General features: G+C 37.6%; 1 protein-coding gene across 3 annotated transcripts in view; it reads right to left on the minus strand.

The window, feature by feature from the left end:
• PARD3B (par-3 family cell polarity regulator beta) overlaps positions 1 to 26,313 on the minus strand; it is a 396,105-nt gene that overhangs the window by 226,593 nt on the left and 143,199 nt on the right. For all 3 annotated transcript variants that reach the window (XM_053947862.1, XM_053947861.1, XM_053947860.1), the window contains exon 5: positions 5,209 to 5,300. In XM_053947862.1, the coding sequence (XP_053803837.1) occupies positions 5,209 to 5,300 (92 nt within the window). The remainder of the gene's footprint in view (positions 1 to 5,208; positions 5,301 to 26,313) is intronic.

Below are 26,313 nucleotides of genomic sequence, written 5' to 3' on the forward strand. Positions count from 1 at the left end.
ACCGATACAGTTACTGATGATAATAAAGTATTTGTCCCCATTCATCAAGAGAAGGCTTCCAGAGCAGTCAGCTAAACTAAACCTTCCCATCCACCTCCTACCCCCTTTTCCACATATTTCCTTCTCTGTTTTCAACTAGGTGCTCAAACCTTTGATTAAAATGCCTTGAAAGTCCTGAAGAAGGAGCTGGAACTCAAGATGTTATGTAGTGCGAACACACTCAAATGATGAAAACTGGAACAATATCTAAATAGGGCTAGAAAGTACCCTACAAGGAGGAGAAAAAGCAACTCAGTGTGCAGGCAAGGGTAAGTTTTCCAGGTACAGTTAAGGAAACTGGTCACTCTTTTATAAGAGACAGGAACAGAGCAGCTGCTCCGTTCTACACAACACTAAACAAACTATCCACAAAGTTCAAATATTTACTATGAAATAATGTCACAATCTTCCAGTTTGAGGCTTGAAGAGCAAACAAATCAAGCAATTTATTTTGCTTCTCCTAACTAAAATGCATTAATCTAGATATTCCAGACTTCTTTTTTTCCACACTAAAATTAGTTAGTTCTCACAAGATTAACTCTGAAGTTATAGAGAGAAATCAGCCTGCAAGCACTGGGGCTCTGTGCCTTTTTTTCTTTAAATCAAATGGTTCCAATTCTCTTTTGTTACACTAATGAAAGACACAGTAGGTTAAAAATAGGAAAACACAGAGAAGGAAAAAATGCTTCAGCTACACTTTAATTATGTATCTACAGTGCTTAAACCAAGGAACTGACCCTGACCTCTGCTAAAAAGAAGTGGGAAGACAGCAAAAGCGAACATAATGAAAACACATAATGAATTATCTATGCATAAATTACCCTTTGCATTCCAACTAATCCACTGCTATTAAGTTAAACATCCACTTCCAAGCAGATTCGTGTTTACTGTTCCTTAACACAGTAATTTTTACTGAGAAAAGCAAGCTTTTCAAAACCAGTATTCCCATGTACAGTGTGGTAAGGAATTCAGTGCTAAAAGTTGTGACAAGTATCTACCTGACCATCTATAGAGTATCAAGACCCTGTTCTTGCTATCAAAATCTTTCAAACTCAGTATAGAACATGAAAAAAGGCACAGAGAAATACATTTTACATACTGATGGCATTAGCTTGGCTTCCTTTACCCTGAACATCATCTTTACTTGCAAATAAACAAGAAAAAAAGCCACCTTCAGAATTTACAAGAGGATTGTCATTATTTATTCCATTAAAAAACATTCCAGTGACCCAATATTTTAAGTCTCTCCTGTAGTAAAGTTCAACTCTCAAAATGCCAAATTTAAGATTTTCAGACTCCCAAGGGACACAGTCCTGAAAAGCTTCCCAGCACTTCTGCAGTGAAATGTTTTAAGAGAATCCAGGCAAAGGGACTTCCCATCAACTTCTAAGTAGAGGAGCCAAAACCCCTCCATACTGACACTCATTCCATGTGCAACTGATTTCCCCTACTTAAACCAGCGAACTGACTTTCTTTAAATCAAACTGTTTTCCTGCTTGAGTGAGGAATATAAAACAATCCAAGTCTGGATCTTAAAGTTCAACTGACTAGGCTTCTCTATCATGAAATATTAATCATAGTACTCTTTCTCTGCTTCCCTCTGAAAAACCCATTATTGGCTGCAGTAGGAAAGGGACTCTGACCTCAGATAGGTTGGTGCTCTGATGAGAAGGCTCAGATCATTTTCTCAGGTGATGAGCTGCTATTTTGCTCAAGCATTATAGGCCTTAAAGCTTACCAAACCCAGTAACAAGAAGGAAAGCAGGGAAAGCAACAGAACCAGCAGTAGTTTTCTTTCTTCCATAACCTTTTGTCCACAACATGGAGTAGCTCACAATTAGGCTGAAACATTACCTTTATAAACATCTCTTGATGTGGCTTATTTAAATGAAGGGTTAATGACCTGGTTGTCTCTCATGGCCCTAACAACTTTAAACTTCAACAAGAAAAATACCTGAACAAATCAGAATTTTGAGTAACACTTTCTTTCAGAAAGGAGACCAATTAGATATTAAGATGCTTGTTTTACTGCTTGTGGAAAAAGTAGATTTATTATTTTAATAATAAAACCTTCCTTACATTCAATCAAATAAAGATAATTGAGACAGACAGATGGTCTCTAGTGACTCATTATTTCCCTTTATAAACCTTCTACTCCTTATGAAAACACTTTTGGAAAAACAGTTTAAAAAACTTGACTTACAAGCAAAAAAACAAACAAAAATCAAATCATTGCTATAGAATTTTAATTCTTCGAAATTCCTGTGAATTTCACAGGAACTAACTTTGCTACGAACTACGAGGAGCTATGAACTAACTTTTCTTTACAAAATACTGCATTCAGAACTTCTCTCATGTTCACTGTTTGAAGAAAGTAGAATATTTTACAAATACTCCAATATAATTCACAATTTTGACGAAAAATTCCTCATAGTACCCATATCAATTCTTGCAAGTAAAACAGTGTTTTTCAAAATCTCCTCAGGACACAAGAACCAAAAACAAGGCATATTTCGGTATAATTACTCTACTGTGCCTATGAAAAACTGCTACTTTCTCTCCATTTTGTTTTGGTTTCTATTTGCTTGGTTGGTTTTGGCCAATATTTTTCAGACAATGCAATCTCAATCAAGGTTAAGACAATTAATCTCAAAAAAAAAAAAAAAAAAAAACCACAAAACTATTACCAATGCAAAAAGATTCTTGGGAATACCCTGTTCTGGCCAGCATTCCCTCTGCTCCCAATCTGTTCAACACTTACTTGATTGATATTCTGGTATCAATCAAGTAGGTCCCAATCTATATTCTTCATCACTTTTCCTTCCATGTTCCTATGTCAAGACAATTTGCAGAATTCAGCAAAAATTGTAAGAGATCTACAGAAACCTAAGCTTATTCTTGCCTAGTTTGTGACAGAGAAGACCTGGCCACTTCAGAAAACTGAATACCTCTGAAAAGTATTACAAGGGGTTTTGTCATCGTCGATGTTTCCAAAAGCCACCGAATTATGAAGCAAACAAGTATCATAACCTTCTTCTGAAGAATCCCAAATGCAAGCAACGAATTGTTTAACTCTATAAACAATAATATGCTTTCAGAAAATTTCGAAGAGGACTTAGGTAGCCTAAAACACCCTAGTAAAGGCATAAGGAAAACAGTAAATATGAACAGAGTGTGCACAGAGCTTGATTAATCCCCATTACAAATTAACGGATCAAGAGACAAATGAGTGCATATATTTGGTGATGCATAATAATTACCTCAGGTGAAACAAGCTGTAGAAATCTTTAGCAACATTCCATGAACAGAAAATATGCATTAGTGACTGAACTAAGTTCTATACCTGCATGATGAACGCTAATCAGCAGGCATGTAACTTAGAGGCCCAGCAGGTGCAGGGAAAGCTGGAAAAGCACTCCAGTTCCTTTTCATTATGAGACCATTCTAAAAATATGCATCAGTATCAGCACGGAGGAGAAGGAATTACAAAATGGCATAGGAACTGGGTGACAAGAAGGCCTTCAGAGGGAGCAAAAACCCAGAGAGATTGAGTTGAAAAACACAACTGTACCAAGATGATAAAAGTGCCCATAAAACTACTGAATTTATGACTCAAAGAACAAGAAAAACTGAGAAATTAATTCCCTTAAAAGGAAAAGACAAATTTTTGATATGCTGTGAAAGGAAAGGTGATCCTTCTCCACAAATCTTGGCATGGCCCAGACTACCAGCGATGTTCAAGTCCCTGCTCTTGCAAAGTTCCCCACAGGCATGGGGTACATATTCATGCCTCTTTCACAAACCCCATGTAGGTACAATGGGAATGTTAGGACTTGTTTTTTTCTCGGATGTTTGCAAGAATAAATGCTCTAAGATAAACAGTATCTGCATGCCTCAATTTCAGAAGTTTTATCTTATACTGTTTTGACAAACAACTATAAGCTGCAGAATTATAGCAAATTACTATCTGCCATCATTAAAATCGAAACAGATTAATTTTTCACATTTTAGCTGTCACGTAGAAGTTTGTCACAAAACACTTCTTAATTTAAGTATACTATGTGCTATATATATCTCAAGAGTTCTGCAACAAACACAAGATACTGGACAAAGTACTGAATTCCTCTACCTACTCAGAAAGGTGACTTCAGCACAGCCTGAATCACCAGCCAAAACTGAAATTTAAGCTTATGATGAGACAGAAAAACAGCAGTATGAAAACACTCCAACACCACCACTGAGAATCTGACCAACTTACTCTCTGAAACTATGGCACCCTGACTTGATAATTTGGTGTAACAAACGTTATCTACAAAATCATTATTTTTTCTATTTCATTTCAGCCATTTAGAATTTTCCATTTGATTACAGGAGCAATAAACATTGTTGCTCATTACTAAATCTTGAGATAACCTAATTTCCTCTCCTCTTGTTTCAGCTATGCAGCTCTCAAGTTTTACTCCACTGGTTTCCTTTGAAGATTATGTATTTATCTAAGACTTGTTCAAAATTTAGACTGGTTAAAATAAAAGTTATTCTCCAAAATGTCAATGGAAGCATGACCACATTCAGATACAACAGCACAGGCCATTCTAGTTTGTTAGAACTGAAGAGAAGAAAAAGATTTATTCCATCTGGCTTTTCTAGTGAAGGAATACACAGGGAAATATTGCAAATATTAGCAATGGTTTACACTGTGTATAAACACAGATACAAAATCTACTACAGAATATAGCAGAGTAATAACCTTACCACTCAATACTGGAGGTGACACTCAAAATGAAGGAGATAATTTTAGGATTATATGGTTCAGTAAACAGTTATTTATTGAGAGACAGTATATGATTTATGGGCATCCTCTATCTTAAGACATGAAACATTTGCAGGACTGAATAGAAACCAAACCCCACATTTCCCCCTTACCTTTATACTATAAATAGCACAAAAAATCATTCATATTCATCAATGAGGGTAAGAGATTGTCGTGCTCAAACATGCACTCTGGTATCAAATGCAATTTTAGGGTGGGAAAGGTGGGAGGAGGAAGATATCATGGTGATGAGAAGCACAGTGCAGAACCAGAGGTGCAGCTGGAATGAGAAGTCAGTCTTGTATTACACAAATTGACAAATCACACTTGAGCCAGCACCAAACAGGAGATGTTCCTACCTGCTAGGGAGCCGAGCCCTCTGAGCCAACAGTAGTTCTGTGGGTCCAGTGAGGTTCATCTCTCCATCCTGAAAGGATGCCTGGGGAGCACCCTGTTGAGAGATTTCAAAGCGCATATTGAAACTGTGTACATAATTATGCATATAGAACAATGCTGTATTTGTGTTTCTAAGTCTGTATTTGGAAGAGAAAGCCAGTCATAAAATAACATCATCTCCCTGACAGTGAGGACTAAAAGACCCTTTCTGGATGGATCATCTGTGACACAGCATGTGGAGAAACAGGAGGGTATCTGAAGTCCTGCTCCTTGTGCCACTCCCACCATCCTTCCACTGGAAAAGCTTCATGTTGTACTACTTAATGTTGTAAAGTTGTACTGCTTTACTTTCTTCTCTATCTAACCTGAATGCCATTCTCTCCCACTCTGAGCCACCTTCTTTCTCCCAAGAGATGACACAGATCTTGAGTAAACCAAACAGCTTTCTATCCCTTGGCAGCGTTTATCTGGCTAAGACATGTTTTCAGAGTAGCTTCCCAGAAAAAGAAATTACACAGCCATTTGGACAATCAGACACAAAAATACAGTGCACACAGAGTCCAGACACCAATGCTAAAGCTCTTGAAAACTATTTAAATTTCTTTTTGTGATCCTTGCACTCATTGTTCGCATTTTTTTCATACTGGGAGAGGGAAATAGTTACCAATGAGATAAGACCACTGTCAGCAGGTGATGTATTAGCTTTAACATACTGTACTTCATCCCAACCCTTATGGCAATAATGTAAACATAGCAAAATCCATAACAAAGACCTTTTTTGGAGAGGTCACTTCTGTCAACTCTGCAACAGGAATAGAGCTGGAAGACATAAATCTTCAGCTGTCAACACACTAAGAGAATTCAATTCAGAGCCTGATCTTAACAAGATAAAGGCTAAAGTTAATAATTTTTTTTGTTGTTGTTGCAGTGGTACAGTTTTCCAGTGTATACACTTGCCATATTAAGTTGTCTCAAGGCAAAAGGTAGCAATGCTATAAATTAATTTCAAAGAACAAGGCCAATTAGATAGGTAATTTAATTTTTAATAAAAGTTCTACACTGGTTATTACAAGTTTCAGCTTCTCTCAAAAGATGAGGTTCTAAAGGTTTGGTGTTTCCAGTCCCTTAAAGAGTTGTAGAACTTATTTTTAGTTTGTAAGTATCAAGAGAGTTGGGAGCAAGTGTGGGTTGCTTTGCACTTCAAAATCATGAGCAGCCTTGCAAGCAAACCCTTGAGATATAAACCAAGTGGGACCCTTTTTGGTTCACATGGTGCTTTTGAACCCATAACATCATCTCCCTGACATCACTGGTAGTGATGCTCTTTGTGTGTTAATTAGCATAGAAGCCAATGGACTTGGCTTCAACTGCAAGACCAATATAGTTCACTCAAAGTGAACTTCTGTCACTAATAAAGAACCACTTTTAAAAGCTGTGTATTGAGTACGTGCCATCTCTTCCAATCACTTTTCACAGTGGAACCACATGTCAAGGAACAATTCTTGTTATATGAAGTATATTCCATACTAATCTCATAAATCAAGAGTTCGACCTCAAGCAGTGCATTACCAACAGAAATCAGACACACAGCCTTCCTATGTTAAAACTCCATCTTGACAAAAGCTTTTTAAAAAAGTCTTGGTAGAAGCAGATGTTGGAAGCAGACAAACCCTTTAACAGTAATGCTCCCAACAAAGCTAATCTCTGTTAGCCTGCCACTGAAAACACTGGTGCTACAAAGTCTCTGCTTTACGGAAAGTTAAATATAGTCACTCCATGAGCAGATTCAGGGTTGTGATTAGCTAGACCCTTTTCTCCCAGACACTGGCTGCAACACAGTACATGACAGAGAACATGCTACTCATGCCTCAGTACAGTTTTGCCATCTGAAGCCTCCCTTGCAGTCTACACAAGTGACATAAGCTCTGCTACTTTTCTGTTTCTGGGCTTTTGGTTACTGCTGGTTTTGCTGCGGTGAGATTACATCCATGCTTGCCCCCTGTCTCGCACTCCTTGGGAAACAGATTTCCCAGCAACGATAAACACAGAGGTTCTGAACACATCTTGTATCTTGTTTCTGTTGACTGATTCACAGATTTTTTTTGACCATAAAGAATTTTAATCAACAATTATAATCTGACATTTCAATTTGCTGTGTGGCACAGCACAACATTGCTAAGAGCACAGTTACACTCTAAGATAAGCAAGAGGTCCTTACAGAAAGATGGCAACAAACAGCTTTCTTTTCTGCTAAAGGCCCGACCAGCAGAAAGTATCTTGAACCTTGATAAGAGGACTGTTATAGATACTAGAGTTATCAGACCTTTGGAAGAGGTCTTCAAAAACAGATTTATAAACATGTCTCATATGTTTCAAGGCATGATCATTTCAGTGCCAGAAAATAACAGGGTAACTTTGTAAGGTACTTGACAGTCATACACATACACATTTTAATCTTTCCACAAGATAAAACTTCTGTGAGGAATTAGAGGATGAAGTTTGGAGTCCATAACACAGCTTGCTTTTTTTTTTTTTTGGTTTTTTTTTTTTTTTTGTTTTGTTTATGGTTTATGTTTCAGGTTGGTGTGTTTGTTTGTTTATTGTGGTGTGGGTGTTTTGCTTGTTTAAATTTAAGGGTAAAAGCTTCTAAAGAAAAGTTATCCTCTCCTGACTGGAGAGAAGTGTGCTGAAGGATTTCAGAAAAAGTTCCGTGTCAGAGGCCCCATCCTGCACACCACTGCCTGTTTAGATTTGCAGGAGTAGAGTTCTCCCACACATCACAGATTATCACATGCTCAAGCCAATAAACACAAAGCCAGATATATTTGAAGGCTTAACTGATCAAGGAAACATGAATCATAACACTGACATTATAAGTGAGCTCTCTGAGAATGACATTAGAGCTCCAGTCACGTAACAATCACTATAAATGGACAAATTCCTTTCATTCTTGAGCATTACATTAGAAGCACAGTAAATTTAAACAGATCATCTCCTGACAAACAAGCAGAATAATAACAAACCAACACTGCACAATTAAAGACACTGTCAAAAGACAATGATCCAATACACACACAAATGCTCAATCTCTTGTTCAATTTTTAAAGACTGATTGTCAGTTTCTCAATAGTAGCAGAATTAAGGACACGGACTAACAAACCTTGACTCAAATTCAGCTGACACTGTAACAGATTTACAGTGACAGAACTGAAGTATTCACTTAGGACATAGGAATAAAATGCAAAATGGTGCAGTAAAAACAAAAGCCAAGGAAGCATATGCATCTTAGAACAGTGGAAGTCTTAAAATTTATTTACATAGGGATAATTTGAATTAAGCAATTCTTCTTAGTGCTACTAAAAGCATGTTCTTCAAATTAGGGGTAAGTAGAAGAGAGTGATTCTATTATATAGCCCTCTGCAAACAACTGCAACCCAAATGCTAGGAAGAGTCTTGTATTCATTACGTGACAGCTCTCAAGTTAGGTAAACATGCACATGAGGCAGCAGGAGTGACAGAGTACGTACCAGTAGTGACATTTTCTACTTTGTGAACATCCACTCTTCTCAATTCAACAGTCAGCATGGGCATATGTTAGCCCCAGAAATAAATATGATGCACTCAGTTATGGTCTTATTGAGCTTAGGGAGTATGACCAAATCTACAGTCTTTTTCTTTAATTTTTGAAAAGGCTTATTTCATAAAACCCACAAAATATTGGAGGAGAAAAGCAACAGTGGGACTTTTGGCCAGAGACATGGAAGTATCCATTTTTTGCTAGAAAAAGAGAAGGAGGGAGAGAGAGAATTGACTGAAAATGGTCAAACCAATCATTTGTATTACAAAGGATGCAGCCCTGAGCAGGCAACACAGCAATGGCTGCCCTGACATCCAGGCTGCCCACCAGTCCCACTGCTCTGTTTCCTCATTATCATTGCAACCCAAAAAATCTGGATTTTGGTATCTCCAAAAAAAACTGCACTACACCCATTTGTTACCTAAACTCTGGCTAGAGAGTAGTTTTGAATTCCATTTTAACTAAAACCAAACCTTTTGTTGAGGTTCTTCTGCAGTTGAAGTTTGCACATTCATGCAAGAGCAGACTATACCACCTAGCTGAGCAAGAAAACTTCCGAAATATTCACAAGCCACCAGTGGCTATAGAAGGGCCCTAAATCCTCAAGTCTGTCTGGTAGGCTCAGAACACAATTCAGTCTTAAGACAAGTGAGATTTTGGGTAGCATAAAATTGCCAATACATCATTTTTAGGAAAGCTGTGTGGCAAAAAACATCCTATCTTCTTTGAAAAAAGCCTATTATACAACAACCAACATGAGAAAAATCTCAAAATAGGTAAGGTTAGAGAGAGAAGACTCTAAATAAAGAACTGGAGAAAACACCGAGTGCAGGATACTCTTAGAGTATAAAATGGTCATCAAACACTAGCAATAAACATGCAGGAAATAAGTAAGATCTATTAATAGAAGAAATACACACATCTACTCAAATTAGGACTCAAACAGTCTGGTATACCCAAGGGAAAGTATCTTTATCTGAGACTTTCTTCTAATGACAAAGTTAAAAGTGAAAATGTATGTCTGAAGTTCCAGTTTCCACTACTGTATTCCCTGAGGAATTCCCAGCTCTTTAAAACAAAGGAAAAGTATCCAAATCAAAGAGCAGAAGGTCATGGAGCAGGGTGGCAGGCTGCAGAGCTCCCTCTCCCTACTTGGCCAACAGCAAACCTTCTTCCAAGAAGGTTCAGTAAGAGTTCAGATCCCACCAACATAAACAGTGAGATGCAAGGAAACCTGGGGGTGAAAGGGATGCTTTTTTTACAAATGCAGGAAATGTCTCATCTACTGCTCTCACAACAGACAATTTTAATTACTGTATTTAAAAACTGAACATTTTTAGCAACACTTTGAGGATCATGTGAGCATTTCTGACAGCCAGAATGAGTTTAAAAAGCCATAGTACTATATTTAGCTTTTAAAATCAACACTTTCATAAATATTCCTAAACCAATTAGCCTGTGTTATAAAGTTGTTTACCTTTACCTAGAACAACAAATGCAATACCTGACATTGCATACAGAAGACCACATAACTCATGGAACACACACATAAAGGTCCCTTGTTCCGTAATAATATAACCAAGCACAGGTTAAAATATGATAACCCTATCTGAACATAGCTTGTTGTAATGCCCAGCAGTAAAATTCTAAGCTATTTTCAAATGCTGGCCAACTGTACGTGACTTTTTAGGCCCAAAAGGATTCTCTCTGTTGGGACACAATGTAAGTTGTGTGTTCCTGAAATGGCTAAGAAACTTTGGTCAACCACAATAACCATTGCCCTTCATTATGATACTCGTCAGCCTCAGTTTTCAAAAAGAAGAATGCAGCACACCACAAGCTTTCAAAATATTCCAGGCTGAAAAAAAGTATCTCTCTTCCTCCATTTAGCCTCAAATTCACAATGGGCCTAATTGAAGATGTGGCACTAAAACCCTTCATAGAGAGAACATTTGTCTTATCTTTACAGAGTCAGATTATCCCTAGACCAGGGAACAGTCTGGCAAGGGAAATACATAACAAGCTTCCAGTAAACAGAAACCTGTACTATAACTGTAGCAGTAACACCTCTGTGTAGGAAAAAACTTTTGTAACTGAGGAATCTTAGTTTGGACTGGGACACAATTAATTTTCTTCCTAGTACCTGGCACAGCAGTTTGGGATTTAGTAAGAGAATAATGTCAATAAACTACTGATATTTTGGTTGTTACTGAGTAGTACTAGCCCTAAATCAAGAACTTCTCAATTTCCCATGTTCTGTCAGAGAGAGGGTGCACCAGAAGCCGTAAGGGAGCAGAGCTGGGACAGCTGAAGGGATACTCCACAGCCTAGAACATGGTGGTCAGGACATGAACTGGGGGGAGCTGGCTGGGAAAGGCCAATCACTACTCAGTGATCAGGCTGAACATCAGTCAGTGGGTGGTGAGCAATTGTGTCAGGCATCACTTGTGTTTCTGGGTGTTGTTCAGAGTCATTCAAGGGTTAGGTATGAAGTTGGTGTCAACATCTGTATTTCATGTGGCCGCCTAATCTTTCATTACCAAGAAAATAACAGACTAATTTCCAATCTTCCAGTCCACACAGTTTTACATAACACCCAAAACCACTTCTTAAAATATATGCAAGAATGGTTTAGTATTGCAAAGGCATGCATAACAATGCCTCAAAAATTTCCAGATTCATTTTTTAATTTAATATAGCTTTCTTTTTTTCCTTCTAAATAAGCATAATAAAATATAATTCACACTGTATTGCTAAAATCAATACACCAAGGATGGAAATCAAAGCAAAGGAGGCTAACAGAATGGTGCTAAATGGAAGGAAAAGTATTAATGTTTGTTGCTGTGTATTTCTTATTTTTCCAGTGGTCTGCTTGATTGAAATCACTGTGCCATAGAACGTGGGAAGTATTTTTAAACAGCTTACAATACTTCCATTTCACTTACTGATTAAACTACATCATCCTCTCAACTATTCAGAATGAAATTAATTTGAAATGGATAATTGATGCAATTGTGCCATATCTACAAATGCAATTAATCACTTGCTAAAGATGATTTTTAAGCAGCCAACTATTAAGAAAATAAAAATCGCACATCCTCTTTCAATCTTGTCAATTGAAACGTATTCAACTGGACTGGTAAAAGATATTTTTCAACAGAAGAATAGCTGTATGTCTTCAGATATTTTTAATAACATCCAAGTGGATTCATGTTTAATTAGCAGAGCACAAAGAAAAGCCATAATATAGTACGACTTTTAGCAATTACATGACAGTTTCAGGAACCACAACAGCAATATTTTTCCCCTCAACTACCAATGGATTTCTTGAATATTACAGTGGTCAACAATTTCAGTCAGAGTAACATGAGGGCAAATTCTCAGTAGCCCTGAGCCCATGACACCAGGGAAGGGTACCCATCTCCTAGGTTAAGTATGGGAGACAACCTCGTCTACCCACCTAATTACTACTGGCCCCAAGCCAGCAGACACCTTGGAGTCCCTGCCTTCTACATCAGGAAGATATTGTTAGTATCAAACACAGCTCCCAGGAAGCACCAGAATCAGCAGGAACCAAAACCAGGGGAGCTTCAGTTCTTCAGGGACACAAGCTACACCAACCAGGTTCCCTCCTCTGCACTCCCACTGAGCTCTTCTGGACATGTTCAACTTCTTCATGTAAAACACCCTTTGCCAACATCAACCTTCAAAATGTTCTCCCTGATCCTTCCTGCTATACCTACTCCCAATTTGTTTCATCCTAATCATTCAAAAATCTAGCTGAGGAGCATTGTCTGCTTGGAAGAAGCTGTTTCCTAAAGTCCTACACAAGCAGTAAGTTCTTTATTATTAAGATCACCAAGGATTATTTTGGGCCTGGGGATCAAAATTGTGGCAAGAGAACTCCAAGAATCCTCATACGAAAAACTTCTCTATCACTGAGGAAAAAATTTTGCTAGTTATTACAGTACTTGAAAGTTCACATCTTCCTTGGCAGTTGTTTTGCATGGGTGAAGGAAAGGAAGAGGTGCAGCTGGAGTGCCTAAGTACTTCAATTTGTGAAGGGCTGAGAGAAGAAGAAAAATGTAAAAAATATCTCATGTCTTCAGAAGTAGCTTTTGTACACATAAAACACTGGACTTAGACCCAACAGTTTCTAGGCTGAGGTGTGAGCCACACTTTTTCCAAAACACCAGAAAACTACTTTTAAAAGCATTGATGGTATATTGATAAATATTAGAATTTGGCACCTCTACTAGCCAAGAACCTATTCTTAAAATAAACAGAAATGTTCCAGTAAGGGTGGAAAAAACCTTTAAACCAAACAACCCACACACACCAACACCAACCAAAAAACTACTGGAAACATAAGTAATATGGTTTATATTCACAACTTTTAGAAGCTGTCAATATTGGAATAATTATCTAAAGGATGCAATTAACTGGCCAGCCATATAATCACTGGCACCTTTAAAAAAGAGGATATGTTTATTAGCTCTCTCCCCATTTATCACACTGGTTTTAATTGCCTCTGAGGTCTCTGCCTGCACTGCAAGCCTACAGAGACACTACAGAGCAATATAAGGAGGACTTTGTGCCTGAGTCTGTAGTATTTGCATATCAGCAAGATTATTAATTTGAACTAAGCTATGCTTAGAGCACTTGAAATATTTTGGCTGACCTGCTATCTGCTAGGACATTAATATTTTTATTTTATTTACCTTGTGGTGTTTTTATTCTACTTTCATATTTTAAGGACTGTTGCTAAATTTACAGTCCAGAAATACATGAGTGGCCTTTTATTTATAAAGAATATTTAGCAGTGATATCAACAGTGCAAGGCAGCAAAGAAGCAGGTGTTTCCAAGCTAAAATTTGTGATTTTTTTTTCTGTATCATCCATTTAGAGACTAAAATATATATTTAAAAAAGGTGCAGAAACGTTGGACATCTGAGTTACTACATAAATTATTTGTAAGCAATTATTTCCATGGCAACAAGCATCATTTAAAAGTGCACTATCATTAGCTCCACAAATGCACACTAGCCCCTTATTTTGGTTGAAAACCGCCAATGGGCAATTAATATTGCAAAAAAACAGGAAAGAAATTAATGTTTCTACAAGGAAATCTACCAGATTTTCTCAGACCAAGAGAACACCAGCATCACCTTTCCTGGCTTGACTCACTGCTTGAAACCTCCCAAGACCTTTAATTGACAAAATATTTTACAAGAGATTTACAAAGCTGCATTTTGACTAATTTCTTCTTCGTTTAGAGAGAAGCTGCTTGCATTCCTTTTTTAAAGTAAAGAAAAAAATATCTCAACCCACTATGCATTACATCAGAATAACTTATTCATAAAAGTAGTACTTAGAGGACATCTCAATCTTATCTAGAAAGTATTATGTATGATGCCACATCCCTATTTCTCCCACAAATAAAATTTGAATTTTATTCCCACCACATAAAGATACTAATTCTGAACACTTAAAAAAAGTCCCACAAACCTAATGCACAATAAAGGAAACTTTACAAAGGTAATTGCACTGCTGAATCAAAACTTTCTGCTTTTGTTACAACAATATGCCCTCAATGTTATCTGAAAGGCTTCTAAAAAATGTGTATTACCTAAGAGCTCAATATACATGTGATACTTTAACCCTGCATTTCTATTCCTTGCAATAAATTCTTTAATGATTTCACCTGTTTTTTTCATCAAAATTAATGTGTCTTCACCACCACCAATGACAGTGGGGGTTTCCAAAATTTAAAAATCAAATCCATTTTCAAAGTTAAAATGGGTCTTCATTAAAGACTGCATTTGCTACTTTGCTGTTAATTCTCTTTATTGATGGCACGTATAGTGAGATGCCCTAAACACGCTAGGTTGGTCAGCAGGAATCCATAGATCCATTGATTCTGTAACAGCAAGGACAACCACATGGTTCCCATCAGCCTACCAAGCACTGCTCACAGCCTGCCAGAGCCAATGTTAAGCTTTGACTTGGATCAGAAATTCGTACTCATTGCTTTGGAACAGCAACATCAGTAAGATGCTGCAAAGGTATAAGAATGCTTTTTCTCTTACTTCAACAGCTGCAGCCATAGCTATATTTAAGCCAAGAAGGTTACCTCAGTAACCAGCATGAGAGGAAACATTCTCAGACATGCCTTTTTGTAACACCCCAGTCACTGGGGACAGCTTGACATAATCCCTGTACCAGTAATCCCTGGGTCACACACCCAAAGACCACTACAATCCAGTCCACCTGGCCACCTCTTCTCCCAAAAGACAGAGCTGTGCTACAGAACGGTGCCCTGACTGGGGCACCACTCTGCTCCTGCTGATCTGCATTTGCCCTGTGCATTATGTATTATTATTACAGGGTATTACGTTTAGTTTTCCTCAGTGTGCAATGTATGTTAGTAATTGCTAGTTACATTACCTCTATTCCTCATATGGGATTATCAGTGGAGCAACAGCAGTGATTAATCAATTACCATGGATTCATTAGAGATGAACGATAGGGCAATGTAATTGTGTTTACTGAACAATGGATGACAGTGTGCTTAAAGCCCGGGATTTCTAGTAATGATATATACATAACATCATGAATATTTAGAGCACCCTCACTGCACAGCTAGAGAGACAACAATCAGTGTGTGAGTACAGGCAAGTAATCCTGGAGCCTGAAGACTGCATAGATGGGAGAGCCACAAGACAGATGGCACAGTTAGATGACTTTTTTTAGCTTTGACTAAATCTTTGTAGAACAGCTACAGCATTTCCTGTACTCCAGAATGCACAGGCACGTCTGCACAATACAGTGGCCAACAGTATAATCAGTCAAAACCCCAGGTATCTCAGAAACATTAACCAAGCCATATTAAGCATAAGAACATGAAAAAACTATCAGAGTCCACGCTATGAAATAAGCAGAAGCATATACAAGGGTAACTTAAAACTTTTTCTCCAGATGTCTGAGGTGTACATACCTTGTTGTGTGTCCTTGTCAATGGCTTAACACTAAGCTTACAACAGCCATTAAAGAACATGAACACCAAACTCTCACTCACATCTCTCAATATATAATTAGTGCCCTTTAGGTACTAATGCAATAGTCACAGACCCTTCTTCTGTCTGATGGTGGTATATAGACTCACCAGCAATTCACATGGATCTCAAGAGATGGGACAACAATTAATTTCTTGACAATACAGTGCAAAGAAGAGATATTGAAATATAGCTTCTGCACTCTGCCTGAATGGAAAAACACTAAAAAGGAATGTAAAATGTTACAGGGGAAATACTTTGCTAAAAAGTTAAAGTAGAAAAACATGTTCCCTATTATACTCCAGGAAATCAGAAATCTTCACCTAAGTCCAATACCTGGGTCCCATGAGAGGGTCAATCTACAGCATGACAAGGACCTGAATGCTCTCAGAGATCACTCATCCAGTATTTTCCCAAGATGCTTCCACATTGTCCCAGGGAACCATAGTCTGTGATTCGCATCGAGCTTCCCTAGCTTGGATGGCAGCCCTTGAATACAAGGTACTAAGAATTACATTGCCTGTTTAGATCAAAGGCACTTTCATTCCTGCAGGGAGTTAAGTATTCCTCCTTAACTCTGTGGGCTGCAATTTTATTTACTTTGCAAAAGTTTCACATATTGAGTTAATTTAAAACTTACCAGTTTCCTTCAGTCTAAGGAACTTACTGAATCAGTGACTAACAGTATATTGTCCTGCAGACATCTTTATATTTAACCTACTAGAATTTATATTCTACTATCTCTGAAGCCTACCTACCTTTTGTAACTTTCCCAAAACCCTCTGATTTTAAAAATTCCCACACTTAGAGATGCTAATGTCTCAAAAGAAACTTTCTATAGTTATACATACATATATAAAAATACACCTCTCTCTCTCTCTTTCTGTGTGTGTGTGTACATATGTGAATGATAAAGCTGCAGATGAAGTTCTTCCAAAAATCTTATCTGGTCAGAAAGATAATATGGAGGTCTCCTAGTATATCTCAGTACAATAAGGAATTATCTTTAAAAATTCTCTCCTTGGCTCTGGGCATTCTACAAACCAAATTGCCCATCTTCATTCTCAACAAAACCACCCCAACACTGTAGCAAGGAAAACAAATAATGGCCTAATGAAAATAGAACACAAATTTGTCTTGCCAGGCCTCTATTTGACAGGCAAGCCCTAGACTAGACATACTCCCAATTTCTCTGTTGCCACACTTTAAACCAAATTTTAAAAAAAGAATTTGTCAGAGAAAAAACAAGCCATCATCTATTCTGCAGATTTTTGTAAGAGGACATCTTAGCCTACAGAGCACCAAACAAGTAAATAAGGGTTAAAATGTTGTCAGAATCTCTTCAAAGAATTGAGTTGCTTGCACCAAAATGGGAGAAAAAATGCTGTCCTACATAAACCCCTTGATCTCAATCCCAATTCTCAATGGAAATTAAGGCAACTCTGTAGCATTTTAATTCTGCTGAACTGCATACAAAACTTTGTTTTAGAATCTGAAAGTACAGGCACAGTGTTATCCTGAATTTATGAGTGAAAATTATTAATAAACCTGAGTTGACTCCTGTGAGCCAAGACATTACTATCACTGGCTTATCTTAAACCTAGCAGGCAATTTAGACTAGAGACAGATCACCTGAGAGCATATTGTTATTTCAAATAAATCCTTATGAAGCATAGTGGTATTTTCAACCTCTCCCAGGGTTTTTAAAAGTCATCATAAAAAAAACCTTTCATAAAATGATCTGGTTCCATGTTAATTATTAACTACATATTGAAATAACAGCACTGGTTAGTAAATAACTTGACAGCACTAAAAATTGCAGTGTAAAAAGACAGGATTTATCACACAACTGAAAGGAAGCTGGATGAAGTAAGTATCTTAAGCAAAGATATATCAGCATATTTGCTGGGAATAAAATAGAACAGCAATTATAAAACCTTACAGATTAATTAAACTCAGGACATTTTAATGAGCACAGTTGTATCTACTAATCAGGTTATGATGGGGACTCTCACAACCACAGTTTTTTTTTTTTTAATTATTTTAAGAGAATAAGCAAACAAAATCCCACGGGTAATGTCAGTTTCACACTACAAACAGAAACAGCTTTTTTAAGGTTACAGGTGGACTTAATTGTACTATACTTGTTGACTAATAGCAGCACCTCTAGTTGCAAGAACAAAGGTCAGAGAAGACATTGTTGTTGCTTAGGTGAGCACAACAGGTGACGTGGACAAATTCGTAACTCTCCAAAAGACAGAGAGCAGCAGGAGATATCAACTCTTCTATTTCTTGCATGTGCTCCTGGACAAACATACTGTTTCAATTCAATGTCTGTTTCCTTGCTTTTGAGAAAAATACAGGGAAGGTATACCAACAAAGTGTTGGTAATAAGAAGGCCTTTGAGTAAAATTCCCAATTTTTGTTTATTCCTATTTTAAAATAAACATTCTCAGTTATAAAAATGATTTCCTAGAAACAGAATGTCACAGAGATGCACTTAAGTGTTTGCCAGAAAGTGGAAGGAAATAGCTATAACCTGTCTCCTTGCATTGCTTTTGTGAAGCTCTACCATTTTCTAACCTCTCCACACAAGATGCTCAAGCTGGTTTCAGATACATAGAGAAACTACACTGAGACAAAAAAGTTCCCTTGTTCCCAGTTCCTCAGAACTTGGAAACTGAAAGTATGGCACCGAATAGCAGAATAAATCAAGTCTGGCTACCTGAGAGGGCCAAGGTCAGTTAAGACAAAGTGAGGAAGGTGACAGATGCACAAGTGACAAGATTCAGTACATTTCAGTTCTTTATGAGGCTTCTCAGCTAAGAAAAGCCAGATTGATTTAAACATGAGTATTTCATTAACTTACAGTTCCCTTAATTTTAAGAAATGTGTTGACAGAAAATCTGAGTGGCCTGAAAAGTTAACAAAGTTTTTATACATGTGAATTATTTAAACTTTAGTACAATATGCTTAGATACAAAGCACAGGACAGTTTTATATACCAGTGAAATATATCGAGTGCTATTATTTATGAAGAAATTCAATGTTACTTGTCCGGGTCAGATGGTAATTAAAAATACTTCACATCAGAAATGCGGGGAGACTGGCAGCATGCTGGGGGTAAGGGTGTGGGTTGTGGTTTATAGAATTTTTTATTTTTCTCACTCCTACTACCTATGCCAAATTCATCAAAATTTACTATTTAGAATAACAATTTTTAAAGTATTTTGTACAGTCAATTTCTTCTGCTATCACATAGAAAAGCAAAGTTTTTTTTCTGAAGATTTTATAATTGCATTATAATAACCCAAAGCACTGTAAGCTACAAGAATTTGCTTGCATCTTTCTTACCTTGAGCACTACTGATCTGCATATTTAACAGCTCCATATCACTGTAATGCATTCTGGGTAATCACAGGTAAAGACATTACCTTTTCTTCTAGAAAGAAAAGGTAGAAAGGAATAGCTTCAATGAGTTACTTTGTGAAGGGAAGAACAAGGTAGACTTCCTAAAGAAAAGCCTCTCATTCAGAGATGAACTTTACCAAATTCAAAAGTACTGAAGGAGGCATTCACTGCTTTCTTCTGAAAATGAGCTTAATAGTACAGGAGCTGATACATCCTGCAGGCAAGAGCAATACATCTTAGACAAAAGTTGCCCCCAGTAGAAAAGAAGATCATGGAGGGAATGGCATTTTTTCAAGTGTCTGTGCATAATCTCATGCAGGGCTTTAAATTTCAGCCAGAAAAAAACCACTGTGAATTAGGTTTAATATTTTAATAGAAACTACTGGATACATGAAACAAAACACTGAAATAACAGGGGAATACTGATCTGTGTTGCAAAACTGATGTACTGCTGCATTTTAAGCTACTCAGAGCTTCTGCAATTTACATTCACTCCTGTACAATGGTAATGAAGTGATCAAGCCTGGAGATCACAAATACAAGGGCCTGTGGAGCTGAACTCCAGCTCAGAAACTAGTCTGAACAGTTTCCTCAAGCGTGAACTAACTGCAGCACAGTGTCGTGAGCACAGAAGGAGTCCAGGTTCTAAGAGGACATAGATAAGGCTTTCTATTTGCTCTGTGGTCTCCCAGCAAATAACCCTTCCCTGTTTAAATGGTTACAAATTCCAATAGAGACAAGTTCAGTCAGTGAATGTTCACCAGAACTTAAAACAGAAACCCAACCAGAACACTTTCAGGTATAATTACACTTGATCAGGACTAAAAATTAGTTTGTTTCCTTTGCGCAAGTATCCCCTTTGTGCAATGTGGTATTGTTTGTATCCAATACCAACAGCTGCAAGTATCATCAAGTCTGGAAAACACAAATAAAAGCATTGAGGGAGCTGAGTGCAAACTGAAATAAAGTTTTAACTATTTGTTTTTGTTTATTTTTTTTTTCCTTAAGCCTGAACTGTCTTACACATTGGTAACAATCAAACAGGAACTGTTTAGCATACGAAAGAAAATATTATTTCTGTTGTTGTGGCTATTTGGACATCTGATAGCCTCAGGCAACCCAAAGGGGCCCTAACAACAACAGCTCAGCTTAAAAGACAAAGGGCAGATACCTTTGAAGTGGGAGATGACAAAAAAACAGCAGTAGACCTTGAAGTTTGCTCTGACAGAAAGAACCTGAACACTTCAGAGTAAATAAATTCTATTCATCCTCACAATTCTCTTGAAGGCAAAATAGGCACAAGGATGCTGAATGCCAGAAAACCTAAGGGCACAATGCTCTCACCACAAACCCCTTCTGTATGGCAACAGGAAAGACAACTAGCATTTCAGGGGGGGTCAGCAAACAGTGCTGGGGAATGATTCTTGAAATTGTTAATATTTTGTGACTTAGCTTTTATTTTCTTGTCTGGTAAATATGAGTGATAGGAAACCTCTGTCAAATAAAACATTAGCAGTGTCTACTAAGAGGATTCTTTGATTCTTTGGCATCCAGGCTGAACAGCCATAAAAGTTTTTAGACAAGAGTGTGTGAAGACTACTGCTCATGATCCTGTTCAAACTAGTGGAAAAGACAAGACTGGATTTCCAGTTCTGCAAGTCGATTGATTTTTAGAGACTTACAACACAATTCAGGACACAAACAAGGTACAGTTTGGAAAATAAATGCTGAGTTCTAGAAGCAAGTAGTTTCAAAGGGGAAGCTCACAGGTGTGTCTCCCTGTATCCTGCACTAGTGATGAATGGCACAGGAAAAACAAAATGTCTACTACCTTTCTGCTGGGAAAGGGGAATACAAGCCCTCCAGCACATGTAAGACTGTGGTATTGGGAAAGGACCTCACCCAGCCCCTTTGGCAAAGAAATGCTTGTTTGTGCAATTCCTGCTTCTCACCAGTAAGGAGAGGTGCATTAATGTGGATAAGAAGCTTCCATAGGGATGTAAAAGCTGTTAGATATTACATGATTTAAAAGCTGGTCTAGGGACAAAGACTTGCCATTCCCCTTTAAATCAAAGATTAATAGTAACTGCACACCCAAGAATTATAACAGTAGAAGTGTATTTGCTACTGGCATTTTTATTTTATTGCTGTAGGCAAAGACTTTAATTTGTGGTCAAGAGACCTCTAAGTTCCTTGACTACTTTTAGAACATCATAAAAAGAAACTGTGAAGATCTAGCATAAGATATGTCTTCACTGGAAAGTTTTTGGGAGTTAACAAACCAAGAAAAGTGAAGTTATAAGCCATATTTCAGATTATAAATTGGTTGGCATTTCTGACACTGACAAAGACAATTACTTTTTTGAGTGGGTTTTTTTAGTGAAGGGACAGAAAATTCCTGGCTTTTATTTTTTCAGAGATAAAACTGAAATGTACCAAGGACTACTGCTGGCTTTTCTCCTGGATTCACTTCTGATTTATTTATAGGAGGGCTTTCTACCTTTACCTGCAAATGTCACAACAGAGCTCGTGACTTTTATATAGTTTCTTGGTTTAATAACTATGGTAGGTGCAGCACACGTTCCGCCTCTGCCCCCCTCCAAAAATAAACAAAACCTAATCACGTCTAAAAACTAGTTTATATCTCACTATAGCAAATAGAAAGAGTTGGGCACAGATAACCTAATTTTCACCTGTTTCTGCTTACTGCATACACACTAACTCAATTTAGATTGATCTGCTAATGTTTGCAGACTTACTACAGTGGCACAAGGGTACTTACACCCATTCAGCTTATTCTTAAAAAAGACAAACCAAGATGCAATGTTGTTCATACTCCTTTTTAATTTTATTTTAGCTCTTTGTTTATCGCTTCACTTCAAAGTGCTTCCAATATGAGGCACAGTTTCAGTGTGACAACTTTGTAAAATTAAAATAGAAAAAATGTGCCAGCATCAATCTGCTTTACATTGGAAAGCACAACAGCCTTGAGACAGAAATGACGACTTGTGAGAGTAAGCTATAATGAACCCAGAAGTGCTATCTGCAGTAGGAAAAATATATTAGACTGGAGGCTGAACACTTCTGAAACAACTTGTCTTCCTCAACAGGAGTCTCCCATTCCCCAGTTGCAGTGTACAGCCAAGTCTGACTCCAAAAGCAAGGGAAAATTATCAATATGAATCCCCACAATTCTGCTAGCTAACATTTCTTATTTGACTTAGAGCTACTTAAAGACCAAATTAAAAAAAAAATACAGCCCAGAATAAAGCTGAGTCCGCAAGAGACATCCCCCACCTGTGACCTGTCAATGGCTGGGCAGGAAGGCAGGAAACCACCCTGGAGGCAGGAATCCCACAGGGTGATCCCACCTGTCCCTGGGCTGGTGGGATCGCCCTGTGGGGTTCCCACCAGCCCAGGGACAGGTACCCAGCCAGGGCACAGGCCCGGAAGGTGGGAGCCAAGCCTGGGAAGCAGCTGCACAGGTAACAAGGTAACAGAAGAGGCTGAGCCAGCCTGTCTGCCCTAACCCTGGGCCTCTGCACCAGCAGAGCAGGGGAAACAGCCCAGCACACAGGAGGACACCAAACCTGCCAGCTCCATCCCCAGCTCCCCAGCTCAAAAAGCCCAAAATCATGGCTGGCAAGCATGTTATTAAGTATGGTCCTAGTTAAGAGGGAGGCTACAGAGGGTCAAGGGGCTGATCCCAACAGTACCAGTCAAGATCTGTGGCAGGTGCACCCAGGTAGCCAGGTCCTTCTCAAATTTCAGTGTAGCTAGAAAATAAGTTTTACTGTCTAGTGAGCTATATAGTCAGATTCCTTTGCACAGACATTCTTTCATTACCTGTGAACTGCAATATATTGATCTAGTTCCTATTCTTTTCACAACAACGTACCTGAGGCGCAAATTCTGGTCTCTTAAAATACATTCTTGGCAAAGGGCATCACATGAATATATATGCTACATATGGATGTATAGAATTAGTGGGTAGCATTACTTAATATTGTTTTCCCAAAGACATGCCTTCATGCTAAGAGGACCTTCCAGTAGGCTCTCCCAGCAGGTAGAGACATTTTTCTGTCTTGTGCTTGAAAATTACTTTTTTTTCCTTAGAAAGCTGGTGAAAGCTATGAAGTTGCTTTCCAACTTTAATGTGTACCTTTTAACTTAATACCTCTTAATCAAAAGCCTAGATATTTTAACTACTTTAAAAGTAAAATAAACCTGTTATCAACTGCATATATTACACCAAAGAGCATTTTCCCACTTAGTTTTTGCTGTCCAGACTGAAGAGAGCTGCCAACCAGCTCTGAATGTGCATGTTCGGTTGTTACAGAACAAAATACTAGCAGCAATGGAAGAGAAAGCTAGACCTGAATTAATCTTGCTTATTAAATAAACAATAAAGAAGTATTTATGTGGTAGTCAATATCACATTCCTATGAATATAGAATGATATGTAATAAATAAATTCTAAATATTGAATGATTTCAAGAAAAAAATTTAAATCACTATAAGCCTAGAATCTGCATGCTGCTCCTGACCTTAACAGGAAACTAACACATCAGACACTAGAAGCCTGATTACTATAAAATAATTTTAACAGAACTAACATCTATAATTTGATGTTTTAGACACTTGTGTAGTATTAAAAATACATGTAATTGGCAGCAGATTAATTTCCCAAAAGTCTTATAATCTTTTGGTATACTGCCAACATAATTTAAAAAAAATAATTTTATTTATGAGTGCATGCATCTGGTTCTAATGATCTAACTTTACCTGTAAACATCAGGGTTTGTGTAACTGATGACATTAACACAAAAAAGTTATCAACATGCCTCTCAAAACAGCCTTTTGAATATGGCAACTACACACAAAGTAGACAATGGAAGGTAAAAAGGCAGCAAATCACAGCCAGGTATTAAGCAATCATCAGGTTCAGTGTTTTGTAAACTCAAGGATAGCTTTGTTATCATTAACATGGTAACCCCTAATCTAACAGTATTACTTCTGTTCTGAAGTGCTTCACAGAGAAAACATACACCATAAATTCTCTTGCATGTACTACCTAGACTATCAATTTGACCATAAGACAGCATCCCTCTCATACCATCCTGTTAGCAATGGATGGACTTGCCTGTGAATAACGATCCAATTTCCCTTCTCTTCTGGATGATAGGATGGAACGTTTTCCCAAGCTTAACAACAGCCAGTCAGAGACAGAATGGTCTGAAGACTGAAGTGGAACTGACTTCTTTTACCCCAAGTTAATTCTGCTGTTTAAAAATGTACAGTACAATTAGTAAAAAATAAAAATACTATGTAAAAACTTCTCTAGCCCATTCTGTCTCTGCTCCCCTGAACCTCCTTGGTAGGAACAGAAGGACTTACAATAAATAATTTTGCATTTTTTCCACAATGAGCAAAACATTTTGATTCTAGGTGTTCTCACTACTTACAGCAGACCACCTCAGTCACCAACATTTTCCAGGTATCTTTTGTAGAATATTCTTCCTTCAGATATACAACATTACTGAATTCACTCTCTCAGATAAAAATCCCAGAACATCCAAGGTGACTCATATTTCTCATGAAGGAAATGCAGATACATTTATACATCAGCCACACTGATCTCATAGCTGGTGTTTGTGCCACAGAATTTTCACTAATACCATTAATTAAAAAACCCTACAGCTTTGCAGAAGCACATAGCAATATGTGATACCTATGGTGATGCTACACAGATCTGAGGAAAATGTTCCTATGTTCTTTTAGAACAAATATACAGTAAAGACTATACTCCTTGGCTGAAAAGAATACCAGTAAAATGTTTGAGCAACAAATACATTTGTCTGCAAGAACTGCAATCTTTCACAGCCTTGACTGATGTATTTATTTATTATCCATATTTTGGTTAAGTCTTTTAAAATCAAATTAAAGGGGATTTCATTCTACCTGTTGATAAAGAGATTTTTTTTTTTTTTGTGACTTAAAATCCATTTAAATCTGGTTTTGTTCCCTGGCCTCTCCTCCTTTTATCATGCATACAATTTCTCATAGAAATGTTTTATAAAATTCCCCTTGGAATATGCCTCTTCTGCCTATTCTGAAAGAGAAATCATTTGGGCTTTTATGGAAAGTGTCAAAAAAATGAGACAACAAAGACTAACTAGCCCTTGCACAGTAATGCTGCTTGCAGAACTTACTTTACACCAAAATAATGTATTTCTGTTTGATTCTCATCCTGCTGCTTGAAGGACAGAAAAAAGTATGCAGATCATAGAAGAAATGGAGGGGTGGGGCTGGAAGTGAACGCCACATCTGAAAAACTTTCACCATATTCTTTGACTGACCTGAAGCCAGGTGAAAAGAAAGGGGCTCCTTTTGTTTCTGTAAAGCTGACAGATGTACCATTGATTGTACTTGGTTATTTCAAAAGACAGAGGAAAGCAAAAGGAGGTGGCCAATTTATCTCCACAGGTGTTAAAACATGTAATCATCTCGGATGCACCCAATTAGGTCAATGGAGCAAGCATGCTATGAGAAACAGCAGCTCTTTCATTTCAGGTGCAGGTTCATGTCCTAAGACAGCTGCTACAGAGACAACAGCACAAATCCCACACAGAGTGATTGTAACTCTAAGATACCATATATGCTCCCAAAGATATCACGAGATGCTTCAGTCACATTACATGGTACAGTTCAAATGCTCAAATACAGAGAAGAGGGTATTATAGCCTCCCTTGGGACTGACACAAAAAGGAAGCTTTTAACTTGAATCTTAGAGAGGAGCTTGAGAATCCATATTGAAATCCTATATTAAATCACGATGAATTAAAGGCAAAACTTATTGTTACTAGTACTTTAAAGCAGACAATTAAAAAAGCCACTAGCCACTACTCAATTTCTTCAGAAAAAAAAAAAAAACCCAAATAATCTTACAGGAACAATGGTTCCTATAAGGTCTCTCTGGGGGGCATTTTTCCCCCCTTATGATACTGCTTGGAATGTGTAACACT

Source organism: Vidua chalybeata, chromosome 7, assembly GCF_026979565.1.
Source record: "Vidua chalybeata isolate OUT-0048 chromosome 7, bVidCha1 merged haplotype, whole genome shotgun sequence".
Lineage (NCBI taxonomy): Eukaryota > Metazoa > Chordata > Aves > Passeriformes > Viduidae > Vidua > Vidua chalybeata.